Below are 23,425 nucleotides of genomic sequence, written 5' to 3'. Positions count from 1 at the left end.
TAACATTTGCTAGTATTCACAGAGGCATCTCTATTCTTTTTCATGATGCTTCACTTAAAAGTGAAGTCCTATTGCCATCTAGTGATTGGCTTCCACAAAATAGAAGGGCCTGCAGTTCTCTGAAGTAACAAGGACCTTAACTGAAATAATAGAGAAATATGTCTTGGCCTAAGAGGCTGTGAGCGGTACTGTATACATGTACAGTGTAGTGCAAGACAAGACAGCCTGATAATCGGAAGTGGTAGGGATCAGTTTCCCATCTTTCCTCTTTATCGATTTGCTGCTTACATACGGTCTGCATGAATTCTGTGGTTGGAAGATGAGAGAAACTGTATCCCTACAACTGAAAGATTTTGTAAAATGGTGGATAACTCTTTCTCTGGTGTCCTTTCCCCTGAATTATAAAGATGTTTGTTTCAAGTTTTCTGAGGAAACAGCTATGAAAAACAGCTGAGATGAGTCGTGTTTAAACAATGTACTACAGAGTACAGTAAGGTTATTTTGTAGAAAATCTTGACACTCTGTCAGATGGCTTAGATGTTTTTTTTCCTCCTATAAAATTTTATTTACTTTTATACAAATTTTTAGTTGAGTTGCTTCTTGTGCAAAAAAAAAAAAAAGGTGAAGTTACTCAGTTCTTCCCTGGTGAGGTGCCTATATGCAAAAAGGAGGTACTTTGCTCAGTAGAGAATATTTAGGTATTTGATCGACTTCTAAATGTTTTGTGAATTTTGCATATTGGTGAAGAGTTTTAAAAATTGCATATTAATCTGTGTTTGCAAGGATTTTCTTATTAGTCTAGCTGCTGATTTTTAGTAAGGAAAACCTCCATGCTCTCACAAACAGGTCAATGTTTTATGGGCCAGCTGGATAAACCTGAAGGTTGAATGTTATAGTCTATATTGATGTGCTACCAAATGATTGGATTGATTAAAAAATACAGATGTCTATCAGTGCTTTGATATCTCCTTTAGATGTCCACAGCCATGCAACATTGGGCTTGTTCAGGAGTGCTTCTCCATGTATCTTGCAGGTCTGATGGTGGTATGATGGATTACCTCAGTGTGTCCTACTGTGTTTGTTAGCGTGGACTTTATTCTGGCTACCTGTTTTAAGCCTAGGATAAAACTAAGATTTCTGCCTTCGTTAGAACACTTCCATACACGCACATAGAAAAATTTATAATACTGGTACAACAGTAGTTACAGATATCATTAGATGTTTTCATACGAGGCTCATTTTTGTGGTACAAAAGATACTCCTTCTCGAAAGTTTGTGAAGGGGTACAGGTCATCTTAGTTAACAAAACAGAAGTGTGCTGCTTGGTTTCTACCATAAATAACTGAAAACAAATGTTTTTGTATTCAGTCTTTCATTAATTCTTAATGTTTTCTTATATAGGAAACTATGGTAAAGTAAATTGCTATTGGCCTTCACTGCAGTTGTATCTTGTTTTGTCTTTACAATTGTAATTATAAACTTCAGTTTAAGTAAAATCATTCTGGTGAAATTGTTGTGGGTAACTGCTAGAAAGGAAACTCTAGACTCTGAAATTGGCATTAATGTACCTCATTATTTAATTGTAGGGGAGGTGTTTGACTATCTGGTTGCACATGGAAGAATGAAGGAAAAGGAAGCTAGAGCTAAATTTAGACAGGTATGTATAACACTTCTATACATCAGCTTTTTTCCATTTTATTACAAAAATTAGTAAAACTGCTATCCTTTGTTTGATTTTTAGCAATGTTCAACATGTACATTTATTGTAGCGCTCAGAAAAATCTCGTGTTTAAGTAGTGCTTTGAAGGGGTTAGTAGTTCATTCTTAGGTGCTGGTTTTCTTTGTGCCTTGTACCGGTGTGCTCAAGAGTGCCAAAACACAGCAACTGCTTCATTTGGATGTGCACTGCATTCCAAGATTCATTTCCTCTGTGTGGATTTCATATGTCCTTAGCCCAGCTGGTCTGTAACCTTTCAGAGGTTGTTCAAATGTAACAAACAGCTACAAACTAGGTTAGCTTCAAACGGAAGGTGGCCTGCGTAGCATACATCCAGTCCTTTATGTGGGAAAAAAATGCAATTTAACAGCTGTTCTAAAAAGTCATGCAAAAATAATTTCCACGCCTGTTAATTTACAGTTTTCTTTGATGGATAAACTAGCTTTGCAAAGATGTGTGGGAATTTCATTGATCTGTAAAAAGCATTTCCAGTCTGCAATAAAGCAGTACTGAACATAATTTTCTATAACTAGTTAAAATCCAAACGTCTCTGCTCTTGTGGCTTCTAGCATTTCATTTGCAGATCTGAATGTCTCGTCTGATGTATTCCACTTTGTTTTCTGCTTTTGTGCAGAATTTCATGAGTGTTTACATTTCGATCTCTTTGGTCAGTTGGGTCATCTAGTTAATATTGTGAAAAGTAATAAATATCAAAATTATGCTCCTGTTTAATGACACTTCAAAATAATGAATAGGGGCAAGAATAATGTGCCAAATTTTATATGGGGGTTTTAAACTGGTAAACTGTGGCAATGACATGACACTCAGTTTCACTGATGCAGGGTATGGGAGGGCAGGCTCTGATAACTTCACTTTTTAAGCATAGTCATACAAAAGTAGAATTAATTTGAAGTTATGAATAAAACATCCCAAAAAATCAAGTAATCTTTTTCACAAAAAACTATATAAAGAAAGTTTTTATACTTTCCTGATCTGACTTTAGGATAGTGTGATCAAAAGCAAGAATTTGGGAACTAAGAAATTATATAACAACTGTTTTGCTCCGTATGTCTTGTATCATAACAGCCATACTAAAACAATATAGGCAATAAGCTCAAGAGTAGCAGTGAAAGAAAAGAGAAAAATGGAAAGGTATTTAACCCAATGCAAGAAGGAAACAACAGCATTTGTATGCAGACCTCTCCTCTCTGTAAATCTTGACTTTATCCTCTTTAGTCTTTTGCAATAAATAAAAACACCAAACACCACCACACAATCCAAAAAAGCAACTGCCAACTTCATATCCCCGGATGATGTGATAGACGATTACTTGAGTAATGTACATCTTGATAGTAAGGAAAATTTGTCTTCCTATTTAGTAAAAATCTTACGTACTTTTTAAAACTGCTTCCCTCCCTTTTATGTCCCTGCAAGTAGAGAACTTTCCCTTGTGATTAAGGATTTCTTGTTTGTGCTTCTGTTCTGTATGTTAGATTAGACATGATCAGTTCTGTTGGGTTTTGGAACAGACATTTCCATCTCAATTGTCTCTCTTAAATTCTAGGTTGTTACCTTGCATGTGTAATGTCACTTGAAGAACTTCAGAATAACATGATTTATAGGATTTCCTGTTCTTAGTCATATGTGACTATTGAAAATTAGTACTAGTATGGTTCTCCACTCTTTGTACTCACTGTCTTTTATCAGGAATTGTATGGAAATAGATCTTGCAGTAATTCCATTGAAATCTCACTTGTTCAACAATTGTCAGGTTTGGGTGTTTTGTCCAGCTATTTGACTCCCTTTTACATGAAAACTTGTGCAAACAGGCCCGTCATGTTTTACAAGCATACTTAGCACTTAGTTTTACAGGCTAATGTGGTTAATACAGAACATATGTAGCTTCTCTCTCTCTCTCTCTTTTTTTTTTTTTGTTTTTTTTTTTTAATAAATGTGAAGGAAAAAAATTTAAAAGGTAAAGTTATCTGCTAAGCTGGTATTTCACCCATGAAGGGTTGATCATATGTACTGCAGATTCCATGCTTGATTTATGTATTTCAGTAGATTAAAGACTGTCTGTAAAGATATCTAGATGGCATCACTTGAATCCACTGAAGCATACAGAAATATGTATTTCTTTTTCTGAAAGTATAAAAGTTTTTAAAGCTTTTTTTCCTTTCAGAAGCCTGGAGTAGGCAGCTACTCTCTTGTCCCTGAATAGCCGACTTAATAGTTACCAACTTCAACTGATTTTAGAGGATCTTGATACAAGGCTCATGAAAGCTTCATGAGGATGAGTGCCTGGGAAAAATGAGAACACCATACTAATGCCCCAGTGAAAGAAACTATAGCATGTGAGCTTAAGCTTTATTAGAGAAGAGAGCATGCACGCAGGAGAGATATCAAAAAACTTTGATCAGAATTTGGCAGTTTTTCGGAAACTGGGACTGAGACTGTGGGACAGCATCAAAGGAAAGTAGACCTTACTGGGTTTACAGGTCATAAGACTATTCATTTTACCTTACTGTAGTCCCAGAATAACTTCATGTAGCTTTTGGCCATTGTTGGAGAGAGAATGCTCTGTGTAGACCTTTTATCCGATCCAGTGCAGCTGTTCTTGTGTTAGAAAGAGACTTATGGCATAATAGGCATTTTTTTTTCTAATTCACTAACTGGCTTAACAGATGGTGACCCTCTTTAAACTGGTGAAACAGTTGTGCCATGATATTGAGCTTAGTTCTTACAATAGGTTGTTTTATCTCTTATTTTCAGATCCTGTTTCTTCTTTTGGTAGATGTGATTTCTGCATCAGACACTTCTGTTTTATCTGAGGAGGCATTTCAGCTTTTCTCTCTCTAGAGGGCAAAGAACAGAAATTGATAAGTCTCCCTCCTTGCTTTTTTAAAAAAGAAAGTCCATTTTGTTATACATACTTAGGATTTTTATCAGGGAAAAAATTTAGAAAAGACAATGATCAAGTTATTCCAGTCATGCTTGAAAAGGAACACATGAAAGGGTACAAACATTAAAAATACAGCTATTCTCTGCAGTTTTCCATTTCAAGGTCCTTTTGTGTAGTCATGTATGAGAAATTTTAACCCAGAATGTTCTGCATTCTTAATATCACTTAGTTCTTTCCCTGCTATAGCCTTCTGAGCAGTTCTGGTTCAATCTAACAATCCCTATTCAACAGAAAAATCTGCCCATCTAGATAAGAATTAATGCAAAATTAGGAAATCAAATCTCAGAGGGTGAGAGGAATTCTTCCAAAAACTAAAATTGGAAATTATTATGTATTACTTTCCTCCTTTCCTTTACCACAACCAATTAGAACTGGCCTCCTTTAGTCTTCCCACTTCTTCCCTAAGAAGCTGGAGAAGCAGTTTATAGATTTTTCTAGTACTAGCAGATGTTAGGATAGATCTTGAAAATTAAAAAACACAGAGTATATCATACTGTTGTATATACCAGTTAAGAAATAAAATACTCATAACAGTGTGGAAGAAACTCCTTTGAGAGGTCATTCATCCTCTTGTCACTTTTATTTATCAGATAGCCAAACCATTCTTCATAAAGATTATCTCTAACTTGTTCTTAAAAACCTAAAATTATGCAGATTTTGAAATCCCTCTTAAGAAATCTATTCTATTGCTCGTCTATCTTTGCTTCTAGAAAAATGAGCCTCTTCTGTTTCTTCCCTTATTCTCCCCACCTGCCATGCATCAGCAATTTTGTCGCCTCCAAGTAGTTTGGGGGTTAAGGGGACTGTCAATGGAAAAAATGATGGAAGGCAGAAGACAAGGGACTCAGCCCAGTGAAGCATGCATTGTACTATGTCTTACTCCATTTCGATTGTTATTCTTCAGTTGTAAATCTTTCTTACACATACTGTGTTGTTTCCCTTCCATTTAAAGTTGATACCTCACTTCTGCAGTCTCTGCGCTATCCTGTTGCAATGCAGACTGGTTTACATCTCTGAAGAAAACTGCTCATTGATAATCCAGTAGACTTTGACTATCTGAGAGCAGAAGCAGTGCAGAAACAAACAGAACAGTGCTGTGTCTCATGCTTTACTCAGGAAGGCAGAGGTGTTTGGCATGCTGGCAGCCTTGGAAGCACCTGGGAAAGTGAACTTGTGACTGGTGCTAAAGTAATGGAAGCAGGGAGGAATGGAAGGAAAACCTAAAGGATGGTACAAGGGATGGCATGGAAGGAGACTATGACAGCATCAGCAGCTGTTTAAAAAAACAAAACAAAAAAACCCCCTCAGTCTGAAAGAGTGAAGAGGAGGGAGCCAGTACAAAGTGAAGGCAGAATAAAAATGTAGGGAGTTGAAACAACATTTCATAGCATACTTAGTTTCTAAGGTTGGATTTTGCACATGTATGCGCAATTCAGTAATACAGGGGCACAACAATTGAAACAACATGGATTGCTGGAGTTTCAAATGCAAAATGACAAGTAGGTGAGTTCCTTGACCTACCAAGAACCTTACTTGCACCTATTCTAAATACTGAAAAAGAGAACCACTGCTTTCCTCCTGTAGAGGAAGATCCTTGTTCAGGATGGTCAGTCTGATCATGAGTTATTTCGTGTAACAGTGACGATGTCTCATCTTTCCGTATTTGAAATCTTGTTAAATTGTGGGACAAAAATTGCAAATGCATTTATTTAAGCCAACTTATTCTAGTAAAATATTTTTATATGCAATTTCACTTATTTTAAGAAGTCATAATATCCACTGCCTCAATTCTGACCATGTATGTGTTACAATGAAATGTTACATATTCACTAAGTCTGTCAAATACAGCATGACTTTATCCTTTACACAGGTAAGGTTTGGCAGTTACGCTTATGACTCTGTATTTGTAAAGCAATATACTAGGAGGTCTGTGTAAATAACTTGTATAGTTTGCTATAGAAAGCAGGGAAAACTCCTGATATTTGGAAATTATGATGGAAGAAAGTATTCTATTACATTTGAGAGGCAGACTTTCCTTTAAGCTTACGACATTTGTACAGCGTACAAAATACAAGTGTGTGCAGTGAACAGTAGACCTCTGCCAGATGCACAGTTGTTTCTCACTGTATGATTGAAGTTTTGAAAAACAAGCTGTTTTTGAATAGTTTCTCCAGTAGTTGAGCCATTTTCTTACACTTCTCTTCCCATGCTGTGGCATGAAAAATCACCTTTGGATAGAGATTGGAAAGCTTCAGGCTAGAGGGAAGGCTTTTATAGCTGCCTACAGTACTGGAATGGAAATTCTTCAATAACCTTTCTGAAAGTCATTGCTTCCCCTGGTCTATAATTAGTCACACAGGAAAAAACAAAATCCTCTTTCAAGTGTAGTAGAAACCAGATAGATTGAATAACAAACACCTAAGTAGCTATGTATTTAGCAGCTTTACCCCAGATATGCTGGTCACTGTAGCTGTTGGTTATATAGCTCTGCATGCATAAGTACATGTCAATTCTAGTAATAAATTTGGAACTTACTGATTAAAAGTCTGTTTCTTTGAGATGTCACTTATATAATTGGACTTGTTTTTTATCCAGATAGTATCTGCAGTGCAGTATTGCCATCAAAAGCATATTGTTCATAGAGATCTCAAGGTGAGTAGAAAAAACTGCTTAGGAAGAAGCAAGTGTGTCAGTTTCTGTACCTCCAGCTGTGAATCTTATTATGGCTGTATTATGTGGTGTGTGTTGCGTTTTCTTATTGTTTGTGTTACAGCAAGTTTTGAGGAGTGGTGAAGATACAGAAGTAAAAGGAAAAGCATTCATAAGACCTCTCAGTGCAGAAATCTAATGGCTGGTGGAAGATGGCCTCTCACCTTCTGGCCAGATTCAGCTCTGACTCAGATCAGTGTTAACTGAGAGGACTTTTTAAAAAAAATTGTAGTTTGGTAGTGGTGTGACACGTTATCTGTGATGATGAAACCGAAGCATGACAAATTTGAAGCTGGGTGTGAATTGGTATATCCCTTCTTTAAAATGTGCCTTTTGTATTAATAGCGTTGCTACATAGCATGTGGGTGGTACGTATCCTAGCTTTGTGATTTACAAAAAAGAGAACAACCTGAAAAGAATTTAAAGGCTCTGTGTATTACTAAACTTCTGCAGGGATACCATGGAAAAGTATGGATACTGTAAGCGTTCTTTTTTCATCTTAATAGATCTAATAAAGTCACAGTAGTGCAGGATGCATCCTGCGCTAACAGATGCTAAGACGCAGTTTTCAGTTAACATAACAGCTGCTGTAATCTAAGCCATTGTACAGAGACTTTAAAATAAGAGGATATATGAGTGATAAACTAAAATATAATTAAAGACCTTGCAAGGAAGGAAATGTTAATAGACATTTTAACTTTCTGCCTTTTAAGAATGAATAAAAACGGGCAACAGTTTTTTGAAGCAAGTATTTTAAGTTGATTCTACAAAGCATTCTTTCTCTCCTCCAGGCTGAAAATCTATTGCTAGATGCAGATATGAACATTAAAATAGCAGACTTTGGTTTTAGCAATGAATTTACAGTTGGAAATAAACTGGACACCTTTTGTGGCAGCCCACCATATGCTGCTCCAGAGCTCTTTCAAGGAAAGAAATATGATGGACCTGAAGTAGATGTTTGGAGTTTAGGTGTTATTCTTTATACCCTTGTGAGTGGATCTCTTCCTTTTGATGGACAGAACTTAAAGGTGAGTTTGTGTAGAACACCTTGTCCTTCAGAGGGCATGTTTAGCTAATGGTTTAGTCAAGCTATTTGCTGCATACAACTTACGGTCTTTTCTTTTTCTTTTCTTTTTTTCTTTTCTTTTCTTTTCTTTTCTTTTTTTTTTTTTTTTAACCTAGGAACTTAGAGAGAGAGTATTAAGGGGAAAATACAGGATTCCTTTCTACATGTCCACAGACTGTGAAAACCTCCTCAAACGTTTCCTGGTGCTAAACCCAACAAAAAGAGGCACTCTAGAGGTAATAGAACAAATATGCAACCTGAAGGAGCTAGATATTGTATTTTGCAAACATTTTGAACTGGTTAATGACTTATTCTCATGCTGTTCCTGAATAGTCTGTTTGGAGTGAGTTCTGGGGGGATTGAATAAAGGGTACGACTTTTTTTAAGGTTTGTTTGCTGGGATGACAGGACACCAAACTCCGCAGTTGCTTCCAAAATGAATGTGAGATTTTCTTACTACCCTGCATACTTCTTACAACTCTTTCCTGGTGGTTAGCAAGTGGGTTCCTGCACTGATGGACGATCCACCAGGACTTAAGAAGTGTGATCCAAAATAGTGATTACTAGGTTATGGTGTGGTTGCCTTTTGCTTGCATTTTGTACTGTCATGGAGGAGATCAAAAATAATTCATTCCTACCTGCCGCTAACACTCTACTTACTAGTCCTCCAACAACTTGCACTAAAAATGTATTGGCTACACTAAGTAGAAAGAGAGATTTGGTGATGGTGTACAGTATGTACAGTCACTTATATCAGACAACTAACAATATTCAGTGGTTATGGAGTATGATATTTAGAAATCGGGCCATGTGGGGCATGCTGTTATTACTTGCAGCAGTTTGAGCTCTAAGTGTACTCTGTTTTTCCACAGCAAGATATTCAATGTAATCAAAGAAAAATTACCTAAATTTCTTTCTGGGTTAGGAAGTACGACCAAGTAGCCCCCTCTCATGCATACCATTTCACAGTCAACTTAAAGTTGTATGAGACTGTGTCCCTGCTGGAAGGGATGATGCCATCCTCCCCAAGCTACATGCCCCAGGGCAACTTTAGCATCAGTTTATGACCATGCAGCTGAATGGGGAGTTAGTCAGGACCCTTATCTGACTGAAAATTTGTCTTGCCAAAAAGATTTGCTGCAGCCAACTTGTGACATGAGTCAGGGCCACCCTTTTCAGGAACAGTAGAGTTACAGATCAGCTAAAGCTCTTTGTGAAACTGTATCCTTAAATACTTCAGAAAGACTTGTGAAGTGATATTAGAGAAGAGTTGGAAACTCATTTTTTATTATTATCGTTCATACAGTTTAATCCACTGTCTTTGTTGTCCCTTTTATATGCTTTGGTAGTGTTTGATGCATTACGTTTACTTCCTTGATAGCGAGAACCTTTCATGATTCTTGTAGCTGAAGGCAGTACTGTACAGGGAAGGCTTCCATAGTCTACTCGGGACCTAGTATCTCTGTACTAGACATGTCAGAGTTGTCATGTTGCTCTTGGTCTTTGTTAAGGGCTTTCACTTTCCAGCTGTGTGCCAGAACATAGCTGATTAGGGAGTAATCTGCCTTGACACATACAGTCTTCCTCACTGGAGCAAAACAAAATTAAGTTGGTGCTGGGGACTGTTCCAGAAAAGAAAAATGAAAAAAGGCATTAGTGTTTGATAGATGGGGAAGTCATTCTTTCAGTAGCTTCTCTTCTTTGCTAATAAGTATTTTCTACTAACAAGAAACCTTTCTTTACAGCAAATCATGAAGGACAGGTGGATCAATGCAGGGCATGAAGAGGATGAACTTAAACCTTTTGTTGAACCAGAATTAGACATCTCGGACCAGAAAAGAATAGGTAAACCAGTATTTTTCAGAACATGATACTGTTTGCATTATGTATGTTTTTTCCCCAGTCCGTACTGGCTGTGAATGTTTATCATTTGGAAAGTGTAACTAGTCTTTTAATGTTGGTGTTGCATTAGGCTTATGTTCTCACGCTTAACTTTTTCTTCATTCTTTCTATGTTCAGTTCTAGCTTTTGAATTTTACGCTCAACCAGCTTAAACATCTGAGTATTTCAATTACTTACAGAGTGTTTGTTCATTTGTAGATATTATGGTAGGAATGGGATATTCTCAAGAAGAAATTCAAGAATCCCTTAGTAAAATGAAGTATGATGAAATCACAGCTACATACTTACTGCTAGGAAGGAAATCATCGGAGGTAAGTATCACCCTTACAAATGTAAAGAAACAAAACAATCAAAAACTGTCCTTCAGCAAATTTAGAAGCAAAAATTAATGCAATAAGCATAGGAATTCAGTTTCTGCATACATGTCCAGTACACATAAAATCAGGTTATTTTTATCAGCAGTGCCAACTGAACCGTCCACATGTCCAAAGGCTGATGTGTCTGTCCTCACCCTGGTCTAAGTTATCATCAGTAAACAATTGTCTTTAGGGTCCCAAGAATTGTCCTGCTTGGCCAGCAGCTTTTCATTATAAGGATTTTGTGTGCCATTTACTATCCTATCTAGTCTAGCAGCTTGAGGGTGGATATGCCAGCAGTAAATATTTTAAAAGAACTTAAGTGTAGGACCAATCAACCTAAAAATGTTCACTTTTTCTCTATTATTTTTACAAGCTGAGAGCGCTTGGCATCAGTAAGCTACTCTTGGTTCCTCTGCTGGTGTGCTGTGGTGACTTCTCAGAATGTATCCTCTCTTCCTATTAAAATCTTAGAGAATTTGGAGAATTGAAAGAAAAGAGATGGATTTTCCTTATTTGATCTTCCTTTGAGGAGCCGCAGATACCTTTCAACTTCCCCTAAGACCAATTGCACAAGAATCTAAGAAAAGTCATGCCTGATGATGTGAGGCACTGATGCCTGGGCCTCCAGGCCTTGTTGTCACAAAACTTTCTACATACTAGAGTGATTTTTTTCCCTCTGCCTCCCAGTTACTGCTCCCTTAATGTGATGGATGTTTAGTTTGTTTTGCTTGAACTCCTTGTTTTAATATTCTCATTTATATTGTAGTTGGATGCAAGTGATTCAAGCTCCAGCAGCAATCTTTCACTTGCCAAAGTTAGGCCAAGTAGTGATCTTAATAATAGCACTGGACAATCTCCTCATCACAAAGTTCAGAGAAGCATATCTTCTAGCCAGAAACAACGGCGGTACAGTGATCACGGTGAGCAATTCTCATTTTCAGTGTTGCAGCATATGGTGACTGCCAGCTGTGTTCTGTTTCTCTGTCTCTCAAGGTAAGGAGGAGGAGGACAGTGTAGCTCATGCATGTTGATTAAATAATTTGCTGAATAACTGACTTGTTTTAAAATCAGCTTTCCTAAGAAACCTTTAAAAATACCTTTTAGAAGAATGCTGAATACACCAACTTAATTCACTTGGTCTGCCTCGTTTCTTTCCTTGCATTTCTGACAGTTCTAGGAAAATCTTGTTACACAAATTGAACAGAATCTTGCAACCCCCTTTTTCATGAAAAGCACAGCACTCCTCCCCCATGCTCCTGGTATGTCTGTTCAGCTTTTGTTTTCTTTTGACACTAGTAGGTCAGCTTGTGTCTAAAACTTGAAGAAATGTCAATTTGCCAATATTTCTTGTTTCTTGTTTGCTGAGAGTATTGTCATTTGATTGTCCTGCAAAAATTAAATTTCTAAGGACCAGTGACTCAGACAAGCTTAGAACTCTTTTTGCTTAATGAGTATGCAAGACGGTTGCTTAGAGCTTTCTAAATACCTTAAAAATCTTCCTCCCTAGACCCTACCTCACAAAAGGAGTCTCCATTAGGTCTACTTGTAAATAACCATACTGCATTCAGAGGTTGCTTTCCTCTGGAAGTCTCCCAGGATGATGGTTATTGTGCTTTGTGGTGCTTTCTCATATATATAACTTTTGATTATTTCTTATTGAAATTAGTAACTGATATTGTTGAAAATAGTAACTTTCCTCTTCTGGAGAAGTTTAACTGCAACACATAGAAACAAAGTCATAACATGCACATAAGTTTTTTTTTTTTTTTTTTTGTAGTATCTGGGAACCTATTAATGCAAATGAAAGTATCATGGGCTATCAAAACTGCTGCCTGACCCTCAGGTATGCCAGAACAGTTTACTCTTCCTCCCACTTGTTCCTGGCATACCTGGGGAGGTTTGTGGCACAAACTGAAGCCATTTCTGGGATGTTCTAAGTGAGAATGTGATCTGCAGGCCATTAGTGCTGCTAGCAGTCCAGGGTTTGCCTCTCCAGGGGTGTCTCTTAAGAGCTCATTTTTATCAGAAATTGGCTTAAACAGTCTGTGCCAGCTTCATGCTTATGAAGGATTCCCTGATCTGAAAGTCAGTTCCTTGTTAGCTGTTTTTTAAGATGACTGACTTCAGGCTTTTCATGCCAAGCCAAACCAGTGCGGGTATTCAAACAGCAAAAGATTCTGTTAAATTCATAATATTTTCATTGAAATTGAGCAGTGTCATCTAACAAATTCAAATAATTGTCTTCATTGGTATAGTCCTCCTATCCTTAGCAAGGTAGACAGAAGAGTTATTTATCTTTGGATCATGATACAAACAGAAGCCTTAAAAGAGTTGACTTGAGTTTCAAATTGTTTGCTTTTTTTTTTTTTTCCTCCCTCCCTTTAAAGGGGGGCAAACATGAAGAAGCAAACATTTGGGGAGTTTTTGCTTTTCACAGTATTTTTGCTGACCTCTGAAATAAGCATATTTTGCTAGATATAAAGAATCACTTTTTGCAGCTCTGAATCTCTAGTGTTCGCTATTTTGACTCTCATATGTGTGAATACATTTCCATTATAGGCAAATGTAGCAACAGGACTTTTAGGAAGAAAAATCTTTTTTCTGTTTTTTTTGTTTTTTAAGCTGGACCATCTATCCCCTCAGTAGTGGCGTATCCCAAAAGAAGCCAGACTAGTACTACAGACAGTGACCTCAAAGAAGAAGGAATTCAGTCAAGAAAATCTAGCAGTAGTGCTGTTGCAGGAAGAGGAATTGCACCAGCTAGCCCAATGCTTGGAAATGCCAGCAATCCAAATAAGGCTGATATTCCTGAACGTAAGAAAAGTTCAGCTGTTCCTAGTGTAAGTAGAAATGCTTTTTTATTAAAACCATGAAACATTGTGGGGGCGGGGGGGGATGCTAAACCTGTGGATTATCAGTGGTTTTGGTTTTACTTTTCCTTTCGTTCATCAAGAGTAGGTATCTTGTACTGTTACCATTTTTTCCTCCTGTTTTTAGTCAGCCACTCAAACTGTCTGCTATAATTCATGATGTAGTTAATAGGTATTAGTAGGTATTATAACAGCAGTAGTGGCTGTTAGTGAACAGACATCATTGGGGTGTAAAAATGCATTAAAAATCAAAGAATGAAATTCAACTCAAAGGCCGCCTCCTGAAACTTAGCTTGTATTATATGTTATCTTTGATATGCCAACTGCTCTTCTGAGGCCTTTTGTACAAAAGAATGAAATCTCTTTTTGTATTATCCTGTCTTGTAGTTGCATATGTTTAAGGAGAAACCTCATCTTTGTTCTGAATGTTGTTTAACATAGTTGTAAAAGTCAAACAGGCTATTGCAAATCATTATTATGTACATTGTGATTATCAAACAGATGCAGTTCTAAAAACTGTTCAAGGGTCTATTTCAACCTGTGCTTAAAAGCACAGTGCCTGGCTTTTGTTGTTGTGGGCTTTCCCACACGCGCACACACAAAACAAAAAAACTTTGAGCTCTATAACCAGTAAATTTACAGGGTTAAGCAGAAGGCAATGTACTGAAAGAAAAAATTCTTTAAGTCTGGCTCTAACATGTATACTCTGCAGTCTCTCCCTCTGAAGTGATATTGGAAATCTGTTTTCATCATAACTCTTGAGTTTTGTAACTTTTAAATTCTAAAACATTGAGGTTTTGGACTGATTCTCTTGTTTTGAGAAGAAATAATTTCCCAGTCCTTTATTCAACTTGCAGTGGAGGTTTTGGCGGGGGTAGGGGGCTTAGCTGGAGGATTTCAGTCAAAGGGGTTCCTTGAAAAGATAGGTCTTTCATCAGCTGTTATTCCTAGATGTGAGCAGCAGCTCATGATTTTTTTAGAGGATCCTTTTCTGGCTGCCTGTTCCACTGCCCTTTCCTTTCTTGTTTTTTGATCATATTTTGTTTTTTCTTGCATGGCAGTTCCTAGCTATCAAGTCCCCAAGTGGTAGGATAGTCAAATCAGTTTTGTCCTATACTGGATTTCACTCAATATTATCTAATGCCTTTTTCAAGAACTTTGCATCACAGTTACGATGTATTTTGCATTTAGTATCTTTCGTATTTTGATGGGCTATGCTACATCAGTCCCTTATCTTCTGATTCGGGATGCAAATCTGATCTTTTACAAGCAATGGTACAAGATGGTCAAAATGTAATCAGAAACAGGCTCATGGTGTCACTCGATTAATGAGTGTTCAAAATAGTCTTTGTAATTACAGCTCTTCATGTCAGATTGCACAGATTTTTTTTTTCCTGCTACAAATTAGTCTTTAGCTCACTGGCTACTGGGAGTGGAAGGGAGCACTGACTTCTGACAGAATTCCTGGACTTGATTGGAGAGTCTTGTTTCTTATAGTACTGGCATGCATCTAGGAGAAAAAAGGATGTTGGAATTACTATATTGTCCTGAAGTTCAAAAATGCTTGAGGTGGAGAGATTTTTGTGCTCTCATTGAGCACTTAAATCCTAAAATCAGCAATACCATGAGAAAATTACTGAAGAGACAGAAAAATACTATGCTTAAAAATAATTACTACTTTGACAGATACAGCAAAAGTAATAATTCTGGTCTTTGTTGGAGACTCGTGTTAGCTTTTGAATTGTTAGAACATTTAGCCAATTGTGTACTACTCTTGTGTAATAAACAAAGCTTACTACTGTGCTCTTAAGGATAAGAGTTGTGCTTGTAGGGCTGTTAGTCAAGTCTGGTGCTGGAGTTAGGGCCTGCAAGTTGCACTTCTGAAGTTGATAGAGCTTTTAAAATCTTGGAAGGTAAATAGTTCTGTAAGCTGAACAAATGTACATCAAAAAGCTTCAGATTCATTAGGCAAATACCAAATTAATAATGAAAACCTGCTACAGAGGATGCATTGTTAGCAGTAACTAATAACTCCTTGTTTACTACTCATGGCTTGGGATTTTCCTTAATGTTTATAATAAGGCTACCCCACGGCCTTTAATTACAGCTTTCAGAAAATCAGAGAGAGGGAATAGATAGTACGCTTGGAAAATCATTTAGGACCAAAAGACATACTGCCACTCTTAACTAAATGTATTAGTTCATTATTATAAAACAGAAGCTGATTCTTTGAAAGCTGTTCATCAGTCCTTGCCTTGATGGCGTCTTCTAGTGCCAGAGCAACATGTTTGAACAGCAGGCACAAGATTTGCTCTCGGAACAGAGGAGGTCTCTATATGACAAATTCATCCTTTATGCTACGATTGGACATTATACATATGCTCGGAAGTCTCAACCTGTGCACAGGCGGTGTCAACACTTCCTGAAAAGAAAGAAGGCAGCTGATGCCACAAGGATAAACTCATGCAGCTCACTTCTGTCTTGTCATCCCATCAGGGAATTACTGTCCCCTGTGAGGCTGTTGACACCAGTTTTAGGCTTCCTGTGCTGTGCACCTCTGCAGTTTAGTCATGTCCAAAGACTAATTGTCTGTGGACTTGGTGAACAAAAATGTTTTAGCTGGAAAGCCTCCTAGATCGGTTGTGAAAGGGTACACTGAAAGTGTAAAGGCCCTAATACCATGGGATCTAAAGAGTGCATTATTGCTAAAGCTGCAGTGTGAAAGCTTAAAATGCTTAATCTCCTCTTGCAGCCTCTGAACCCTGAGCCAAACAAAAAAATGTATCTTGATCCTTCTGTCTTTGGATTCTTGAAAAAAGAAAGAGCTAGGAAAGTGCATGCTTAGAGTCCTTTGATTTCAGATATGAATAACAAAGATAAAAATGTCCACTCATGAACCTAAAAATGCATTGTCTGTGAAGTTTGATCCAGAATGGGGAATAGTTTGTCTTACCTTTCCAGATGTGCAACATTACAGCACATTTCAATGCTATGTAATGTAGAATGTCTTCTCAAGGAAAAAATACTCCATGTTCTAATGGGGCAGGTGAAGAGAAAGGAGCCATCCATTATTGTCCATATTTCCCACAAAAAAAGGTTGTCTGATAGTCAAAGTGCTTAATTTGGTAATAATCTTCCTCTTCACTATTCAGGCACACAGAACAAAAAGATATGCAAATTATAATATGCAAGAGTTAATGCACCATTGCTTTGCGAGGGTTCCACAAAGTGGTTTGCACAGCGTGGGCTGTGTTGTGAGCATAAACAAAACTTTGTGTTCAGGTGCACAGCCTTCATTGCTGACACGTTTAATAAAGAAGGGGTGGGCAATTGCACGATCACAAGTGTCAGAGGAAAGTAAGAGTCAGTATTTTAAAATGAAGATTGGAAGAGGAGGGAAGCATGAGGAATGAAGTATAAGGGAAGGACCAGTAGTAAAGGAGGACTTTGGATGCTTGGCACATCCCAGTTCCCTAAGGAACTGCCAGTGAAGAATACTTGGGAACCATTGGGACAACTACACATGTTTTATGATTTGATTTAATAGCTCTGCTAATCTAAAATACTTTTTGTAATTTTTTGATAGAAGGAGATTGCACAGTTTACTGTTTTATTTTTATTTGTATGTCCGTGTAAAGATATATAACAGGTCTTTAAACAGACAACATGGCTTCTGTGTTAGATCTGCAGCTCGGGGATTGTGCTGCTTGCTCACTGATATTAGTTTATAGCCAATATTTTGCTTTAGGGCAGCGAGAGCTGTATGTTTAAAAAGCCCTGGAGGGATTTTTGCTGGTTATTGAAGATATTCCACTTAACAGTTTTATTTCAGGTTCAGAAACAAAAAAGGTTTGGCTATTCTCTTTTTGTGCTTGAACTAGTTTTTCCTTGGTATCTTTTTTTTTTTTGTCCTTCTTCCCATGATGCTCTGCTGCGACCAGTTTATGTGAAACCTTTTCTTAATGCTTTTTTAAAAATTCGCTGAATTTCCCTTGTGTATCATAGCAGTAATTCTTCAAAGAGCTCCAAAAGGTTAGTTGAGCATGAAGTCCCCGCCTGAACTCTTAGTGGCCATCCTTACTCAACACGTGCTTATCCAGGTGCCGACCAATCTTTCCTTTAAGCGAGCCTCCAGGATGTTCCCCAGCAGTGATGTTTATAGTTAACAGCCTTCTTTGCTTCCTGCTTTGCCCCGTGATCCTTTTCTTTAAAGAAAATTTAAATGATTAGTCCACTTTCCAGTCATGTGCAGTTTATTGTGTTATTTTCTTGGAGTGGGGAAAAAAATATAAGGCTTGCTGGCTTTTACTTCCTCTACAACCTGGGGGTGCATGTTTATCTGGACCACCATGCTTTTCCTACAGTAATTGCATCTAACATTTTATAATTCTGTTATCTGTGAATTACCCAGCTTCTCAGTCGTTCCTGGAAAATTGACCGCCAACTTGGGCATATCTCCACCCTCTTTCTCTGTAAAGACAGAGGCAAAGTAATTCTATTTCTTTTCTCCCCTCTAAAGTTAAAGTAAGGTCTGTAGTTTAAGTTCCCCTGGTTCTCTTGCCCTCAATGTATTATACTTGTATTTATATGTATATTTAAAAAGTTGTCTTATTAAAATTTTCTGCAGTTTGTCTTTTTAATTTGACTTATTCTTCCTTGTTTTTTAAAACTTGTCTAGTCTTTTATAGTGTTTTAATATTGAAAGTCTGTTTACCTCCCTACTGAATTTTACCGCATTTGTTTCTTAAGTCTTTGCTTCTCCTATCTTGTTTAAGGGTATGATTTTAACTTAAAGGAAAATTCCACAATCTGCAAGTGGTAAAGTATTTCACAAATAGACTATAAAAAAAATAGGCTGTCCAGACCTAGATGAATTATATAGATGCTGAGAATTCATAATTCAGAACATCATTAATTAAAAAGTTTAAGCTAGCTTAATTTTTGAGCAATCAACATGAAATATACAAATAACAACTTGTTTGAAGTATTTTTGCTGGTTGCATTATTATTTAAAATACTGGAAGGTATTTGTATATTAACTATATAACCTATTTAGTTACTTTAAGTTATAACTATGTAGAGCTAGCATGAAGTAAAACAGTCTTCACTATATGTAGCCTTTACCACAATAAAGCCTTTTTTCTGGGGAGTAACATGCTTATTTTTTTAATCATAGAATAATACTGCCCCTGGAGCGATGACACGGCGCAACACCTATGTTTGTAGCGAAAGAACCACTGCTGACAGGCATTCAGTAATACAAAACGGCAAGGAGAACAGGTATATGAAATGTCTTCCTATGTTTTACGTCGCTTGTCTTCACGTTTCCAAAAAGTTGTAATATCTAATTTAAAAAAGTAATATTCTCATGTAATTCCTAATGAAAGGTGAGTACAAATCTTCAGTTCTTGAATACCTGTAAGTATGTTTGTTTTTTATATGCTTAATTCACGTAGTCTTTATACTTAGAATCTAAAAGGAAGATCCTAATACTTGGTTAAACCTATTTCATATTTGTACAGCTCATATCTTAATCAGTGGCTAACTTCTCTGGCCAAACAACACATGCTTGCAGAAAAGGCTTTTTTCATGTCATACTACAAAGTCCATCTCTCTTTGGCCAATCTGTCTTTATATTTTAGTCTAAATTGTACTTACAGTTGTGATTATTTGGAATACCCTTTTTCTACAAAAATCTGAGAAAGTCGGAGTTTTGGGGAGGAAGGGTTATTTTGTTTTCAGAGAAAATTGATGAAACGGTGATAGGCCATTATCTTGGACTGATAATGTTCAGTACTGATGTTCTTGTAGTCTAACTGCTTCCCAGTATTTACAGAACGTGTCCTAGGAGGGGAAGTATTAACATCTCCATATTCAGAGGGGAAAATGGAGTAAAAGAAACTGTGGGTTTCCTTTTACATTACTAGAAGACCAACTGGAGCATGCAGTGGGAACGCAGTCACCTAATTCATACGTTGGCACTGTAGCCATGACACTAATGCCATCCTTGCCTGTGCTCTAAGGCTGGAAGAGAGCTGTAGAAAATAAATATATTGGTAGACATAGACATTAGCCATAGAGTAATACTTATGAAGAATACCATCAAATGTCCTGGCTGGCTGAAGAGTTGGAAGTTCCAGCTAAGGCTTCCTTTACTGTTCTTCACAGAATTTTGGTAGTCTCAAAAATTATTTGTAGATTTTTCTTTGGTTGCCGATGAAAAACTGGTAACAAAAAACCTGTTGATTATTGCCAGGAGAGAGCCCAGATGCCTAGTACTTAAAATAAAAATGCTTAAACTTGGAGTAGTGTATAATTTCTCCTCTATTCTTCCTAATTTTTCCACACCCCTTCTGAATTTTAGGATTTACAGTAAAAAATGGGAAGAAGATACTTTTCTTGTAGCTCATGTTCATGTTGGTGAGAGGATTTGCCCTTTTGTCAAAAAAAAAAAAAAAAAAAAAAAGGCCTCCTCCCCACTTCCCCCACCCACCAAAGCTTACAAGGAAGAGAAATGAAGTTGTAATGTTGAATGGAAAATCTGTATGTCCCCTGTTTGACCCTTGGAGCCTAGGGTAAAGGATGTGATTTTGACCCTGTCTCTTCCTCCTAGCTTTCTACAAACTGAAAGTGATTAAGGAAACAGTCAAGTGTAAGTTTGAAGAGTGCCAAAAGTCTAGCTGGCCAGCTGGGCCTGCAGTCAACTGTCTTGTGAAGTGCAGCACAGCTGTTTGGTACTGTCTCTAGTGTGTCTGTCTCGGCCTTCATTGATTAGGCCTTGTTAATGTTACCAAGTTTGCTTTAATTGCAGTTTACCATTGTTTCTTTGATTTGATATGTTAATTGCTTTTTTTCTGTCTGAACTCACTTTGAATCTTTTTGTCCAAAATAGTTTTGATCACATTTAACTACCTGATTTCTTGTTTTGCTAACAATTTCTGATTCATCTTTAAACTAACATCTTTGCAATATGTTGTCCACAATTTCTATGTTTTGTATAAGTTATTAAATATTACTTACTAAGAATGCTTCAGATTCAGGTATCCTCTTAATTCAGGAGTGACTTCATGCTGCTAAGGAGTTGACTTTGGAGTTTTTTTCTCCCAGCCTTGATTTTCCCAGCAAAGTGCCATCTTTCCAGTTCCTCATGTATTGTTTTTAAGATTAAAGTTGACATTCTGTAGTACTCAGCAACTATACTAATCATACTTTATTTCCATAGTTGATTATTCCTATGTAATTTACCTTTTACTGTCAAAAATGCTGAGCTGTCTTGTGTACTCCCTTTTTTTCCTCTCTCCTCATTTCATGCGCCCCCTCCCCCCCCCATAAAAAAAATATGGTATCAAAGTGTCATTTGTATATCCTGCAAACTTTAGCCCTGTTTGGCTATTGAAATGTCTGAGTATTTATATTCTGCAGTCAGGAAAAAAATCATTGCAGCTTTTATCATGTATTTTTGCTTACTTTCTTTACCCTTTATAGAGGGTTAAAACAGGAGAAGAGAATGAGACTGCATTGCTAATAGTTTGTTTTATAATGGGAGACTTCTCATTTTCAGAAATGAATCAATGCTAAACTGCACGTTCATTTTGGTACAGCTTCAGAATTATTGTAGAGGTTAATAGAGCCAAATCTGAATATTCTTTGTTGCTGTAACTGGGCAAAAGCCTGACTGACCCCATGAAATGCAGACCTTTATGTAAGCCAAGTAAACATGGCTATTGATAGGACTGACTCTTCAGAGAAATTCTGTGGGTTTTTTGGTTTTCTTGGTTTTCTTTCCAGGTATGTTTTTGTAATTCCTCCAATATTTCTGTACTCTCAACTTGGCAGAAAGTAACTTTAGGAACCTGTAATGGTTTTACTTTTGTGAAGCAAGCTCTGATGTAGAACATGAGCTTTGTGTGAATCCAAGATTTTGTTAAAAATACTTTCTGTAATTTTCAAGTGTCTATTTGTGCAAATACTAAAGGCAGGGGAAATTACTTTAAAGGGTTTGCTACAGATTGGATTTTAGATTTATTGTTGCCAGTTAGATACTGACTGTGGCCCAGAGAAAACTTAGGAGGCTTGCTTCAAAGACAGGATGTGCACATTTTAAATCTTTTTTCTTTCTGTAAAGAAAGTGATAAAACATTATCTTATTTTTGCGTGTTTCTTATCTTCCGCGCTTAATTGTGAGAAGGCAGTATTCCTGAAGGTTTCCGTCTTTTAAGGGTTGAATAGTCAGTCAGTGGACTTCATGTTCGGGAAAGCAATATTGAAGACCCCATGCCACAATGATAGAAGCAGAGGGATTTTAGAGCTATTTTCGCACATTGCATGGCTGACACAGGCATTGTGCTGGAGATGACTCTGTTGGCTTTCCTCCAAAGCCTTAGCATTAATTAATGCACTTGGGAACTTGTGAAACACTCTTCATAATGATAGGCAATTGCTTTAAATCATTTGTAACATAAATGAATTACAACTGCCTCCGATTTTAATAAGCCTCGGCACTAATTGAAGAATTTTAGCTCACTATGTCTGTGTTCCCAGGCTGGTAATCCAAAGAAGCCAATTTCTAGATAAGCTTCAGAGGAAAATGGTTAAATGGTTCAGTTTGTGCTCTGGTACCCTATTGATACCTTTTAGTTATCACATGTTTGGAGGTAGATGACTAAAGGTACCTGAAATAAGGCTAAATAAAACTTTGGTCTAGTATGTTGTTAGCTAGAACCATAAAGTGCTTGACTGACCAGTGACTAGTTACTTGGGGATTGCTTTTGAAGTATTACCTTGAGTCGAATTTGAGTTTTCATTTCCTTACAACTTCTAAATACCCTGGTCCAGTTTAAAAGCTGGACTGTGCTTCAGACCTAGTTTTAGCAGTGATTGTAGTTGGCATTCTGCTAGATTCACCAGCGTTGAAGAGATGAACGTGTGACTCGGATCAAGCATTTTCTGTTTCAAGTTTTCAGAATCTACAGCAATTAGATTTTCTTAACTATTTTAGCAGGAATTTTTGATATGGGAGCTCTGAGGTGTTTTCTATTAGCGCTTTGAAAGCTTGAGTCCAAGAAACTGGTAGGCTGATACTTGTAGCTGGACTGTCATTTTCCTCTTTTTGAGGTCTGACTCTCCTGAATGAGGCTTGAATTTCAGTATGTGTAGCCCTAGAGTAACTTGGAAATGAACACACGATGTCATGATGCTGTCATTGCCACTTACTGACTACCTAACCTTGAACAATATTTCTGAATTACTACTGACATACATCTTACGTTTGTTTTAAAAGTATGGATATAAGGTGCTGTAAGCCCTAAGGACCGGATATGTCTTGTGGCCTCTGTTTTCCCCCATTCCTTTCATTACTAGATAATGTGAAGGCGGTGAAGGTATTTTGGTCCTCAGAAAGAAAAAAACATTTCATGCTTCTATTTTAGCATGTTACACAGCTGGCAGCCTGCTAGCCATTCCGCTGAAGACTGTGCTGTAGATCTTACTTCAAAGCTGAAGTTAGCTGAATGTTAACTTGGAGAAGTCAAGGTTCAGCGCCAAAAGCATAAGATACTCTTCAACACTCATATCTCTTCCTTCCAAGATCATGAAGCATTATTCATTACCTTCTACATCCACTTACTTTCCTCAGCCCTCATAGCATTTAGGTTCATTAATGTTGGTGGTTTTGGGGGTGGGGGGAAGGGTTTGGTTTTCTCCCTTCATGTTTTTCTTTTGGTACCTCTCTGAAGATTATGACACCTTTGGGTTCTGTTGTGCCTGTAATGTCCCTGAACTATTAGAGGTAGATCAAGATTTAAACACTTCTCCAACTTACATTAATTTCCTTTAATGTCG

General features: G+C 37.2%; 1 protein-coding gene across 6 annotated transcripts in view; it reads left to right on the top strand.

Moving 5' to 3' along the window:
- The window catches only part of MARK3 (microtubule affinity regulating kinase 3), a 65,444-nt gene that overhangs the window by 28,791 nt on the left and 13,228 nt on the right, over positions 1-23,425 (top strand). For all 6 annotated transcript variants that reach the window (XM_064512036.1, XM_064512032.1, XM_064512034.1 and 3 more), the window contains 9 exons: positions 1,587-1,657; positions 7,275-7,331; positions 8,180-8,416; positions 8,571-8,690; positions 10,200-10,299; positions 10,555-10,667; positions 11,482-11,635; positions 13,338-13,555; positions 18,762-18,865. In XM_064512036.1, the coding sequence (XP_064368106.1) occupies positions 1,587-1,657; positions 7,275-7,331; positions 8,180-8,416; positions 8,571-8,690; positions 10,200-10,299; positions 10,555-10,667; positions 11,482-11,635; positions 13,338-13,555; positions 18,762-18,865 (1,174 nt within the window). The remainder of the gene's footprint in view (positions 1-1,586; positions 1,658-7,274; positions 7,332-8,179; positions 8,417-8,570; positions 8,691-10,199; positions 10,300-10,554; positions 10,668-11,481; positions 11,636-13,337; positions 13,556-18,761; positions 18,866-23,425) is intronic.

Source organism: Dromaius novaehollandiae, chromosome 5 (genome assembly GCF_036370855.1).
Source record: "Dromaius novaehollandiae isolate bDroNov1 chromosome 5, bDroNov1.hap1, whole genome shotgun sequence".
NCBI lineage: Eukaryota > Metazoa > Chordata > Aves > Casuariiformes > Dromaiidae > Dromaius > Dromaius novaehollandiae.
This window is presented reverse-complemented; position numbering and strand designations above follow the sequence as displayed.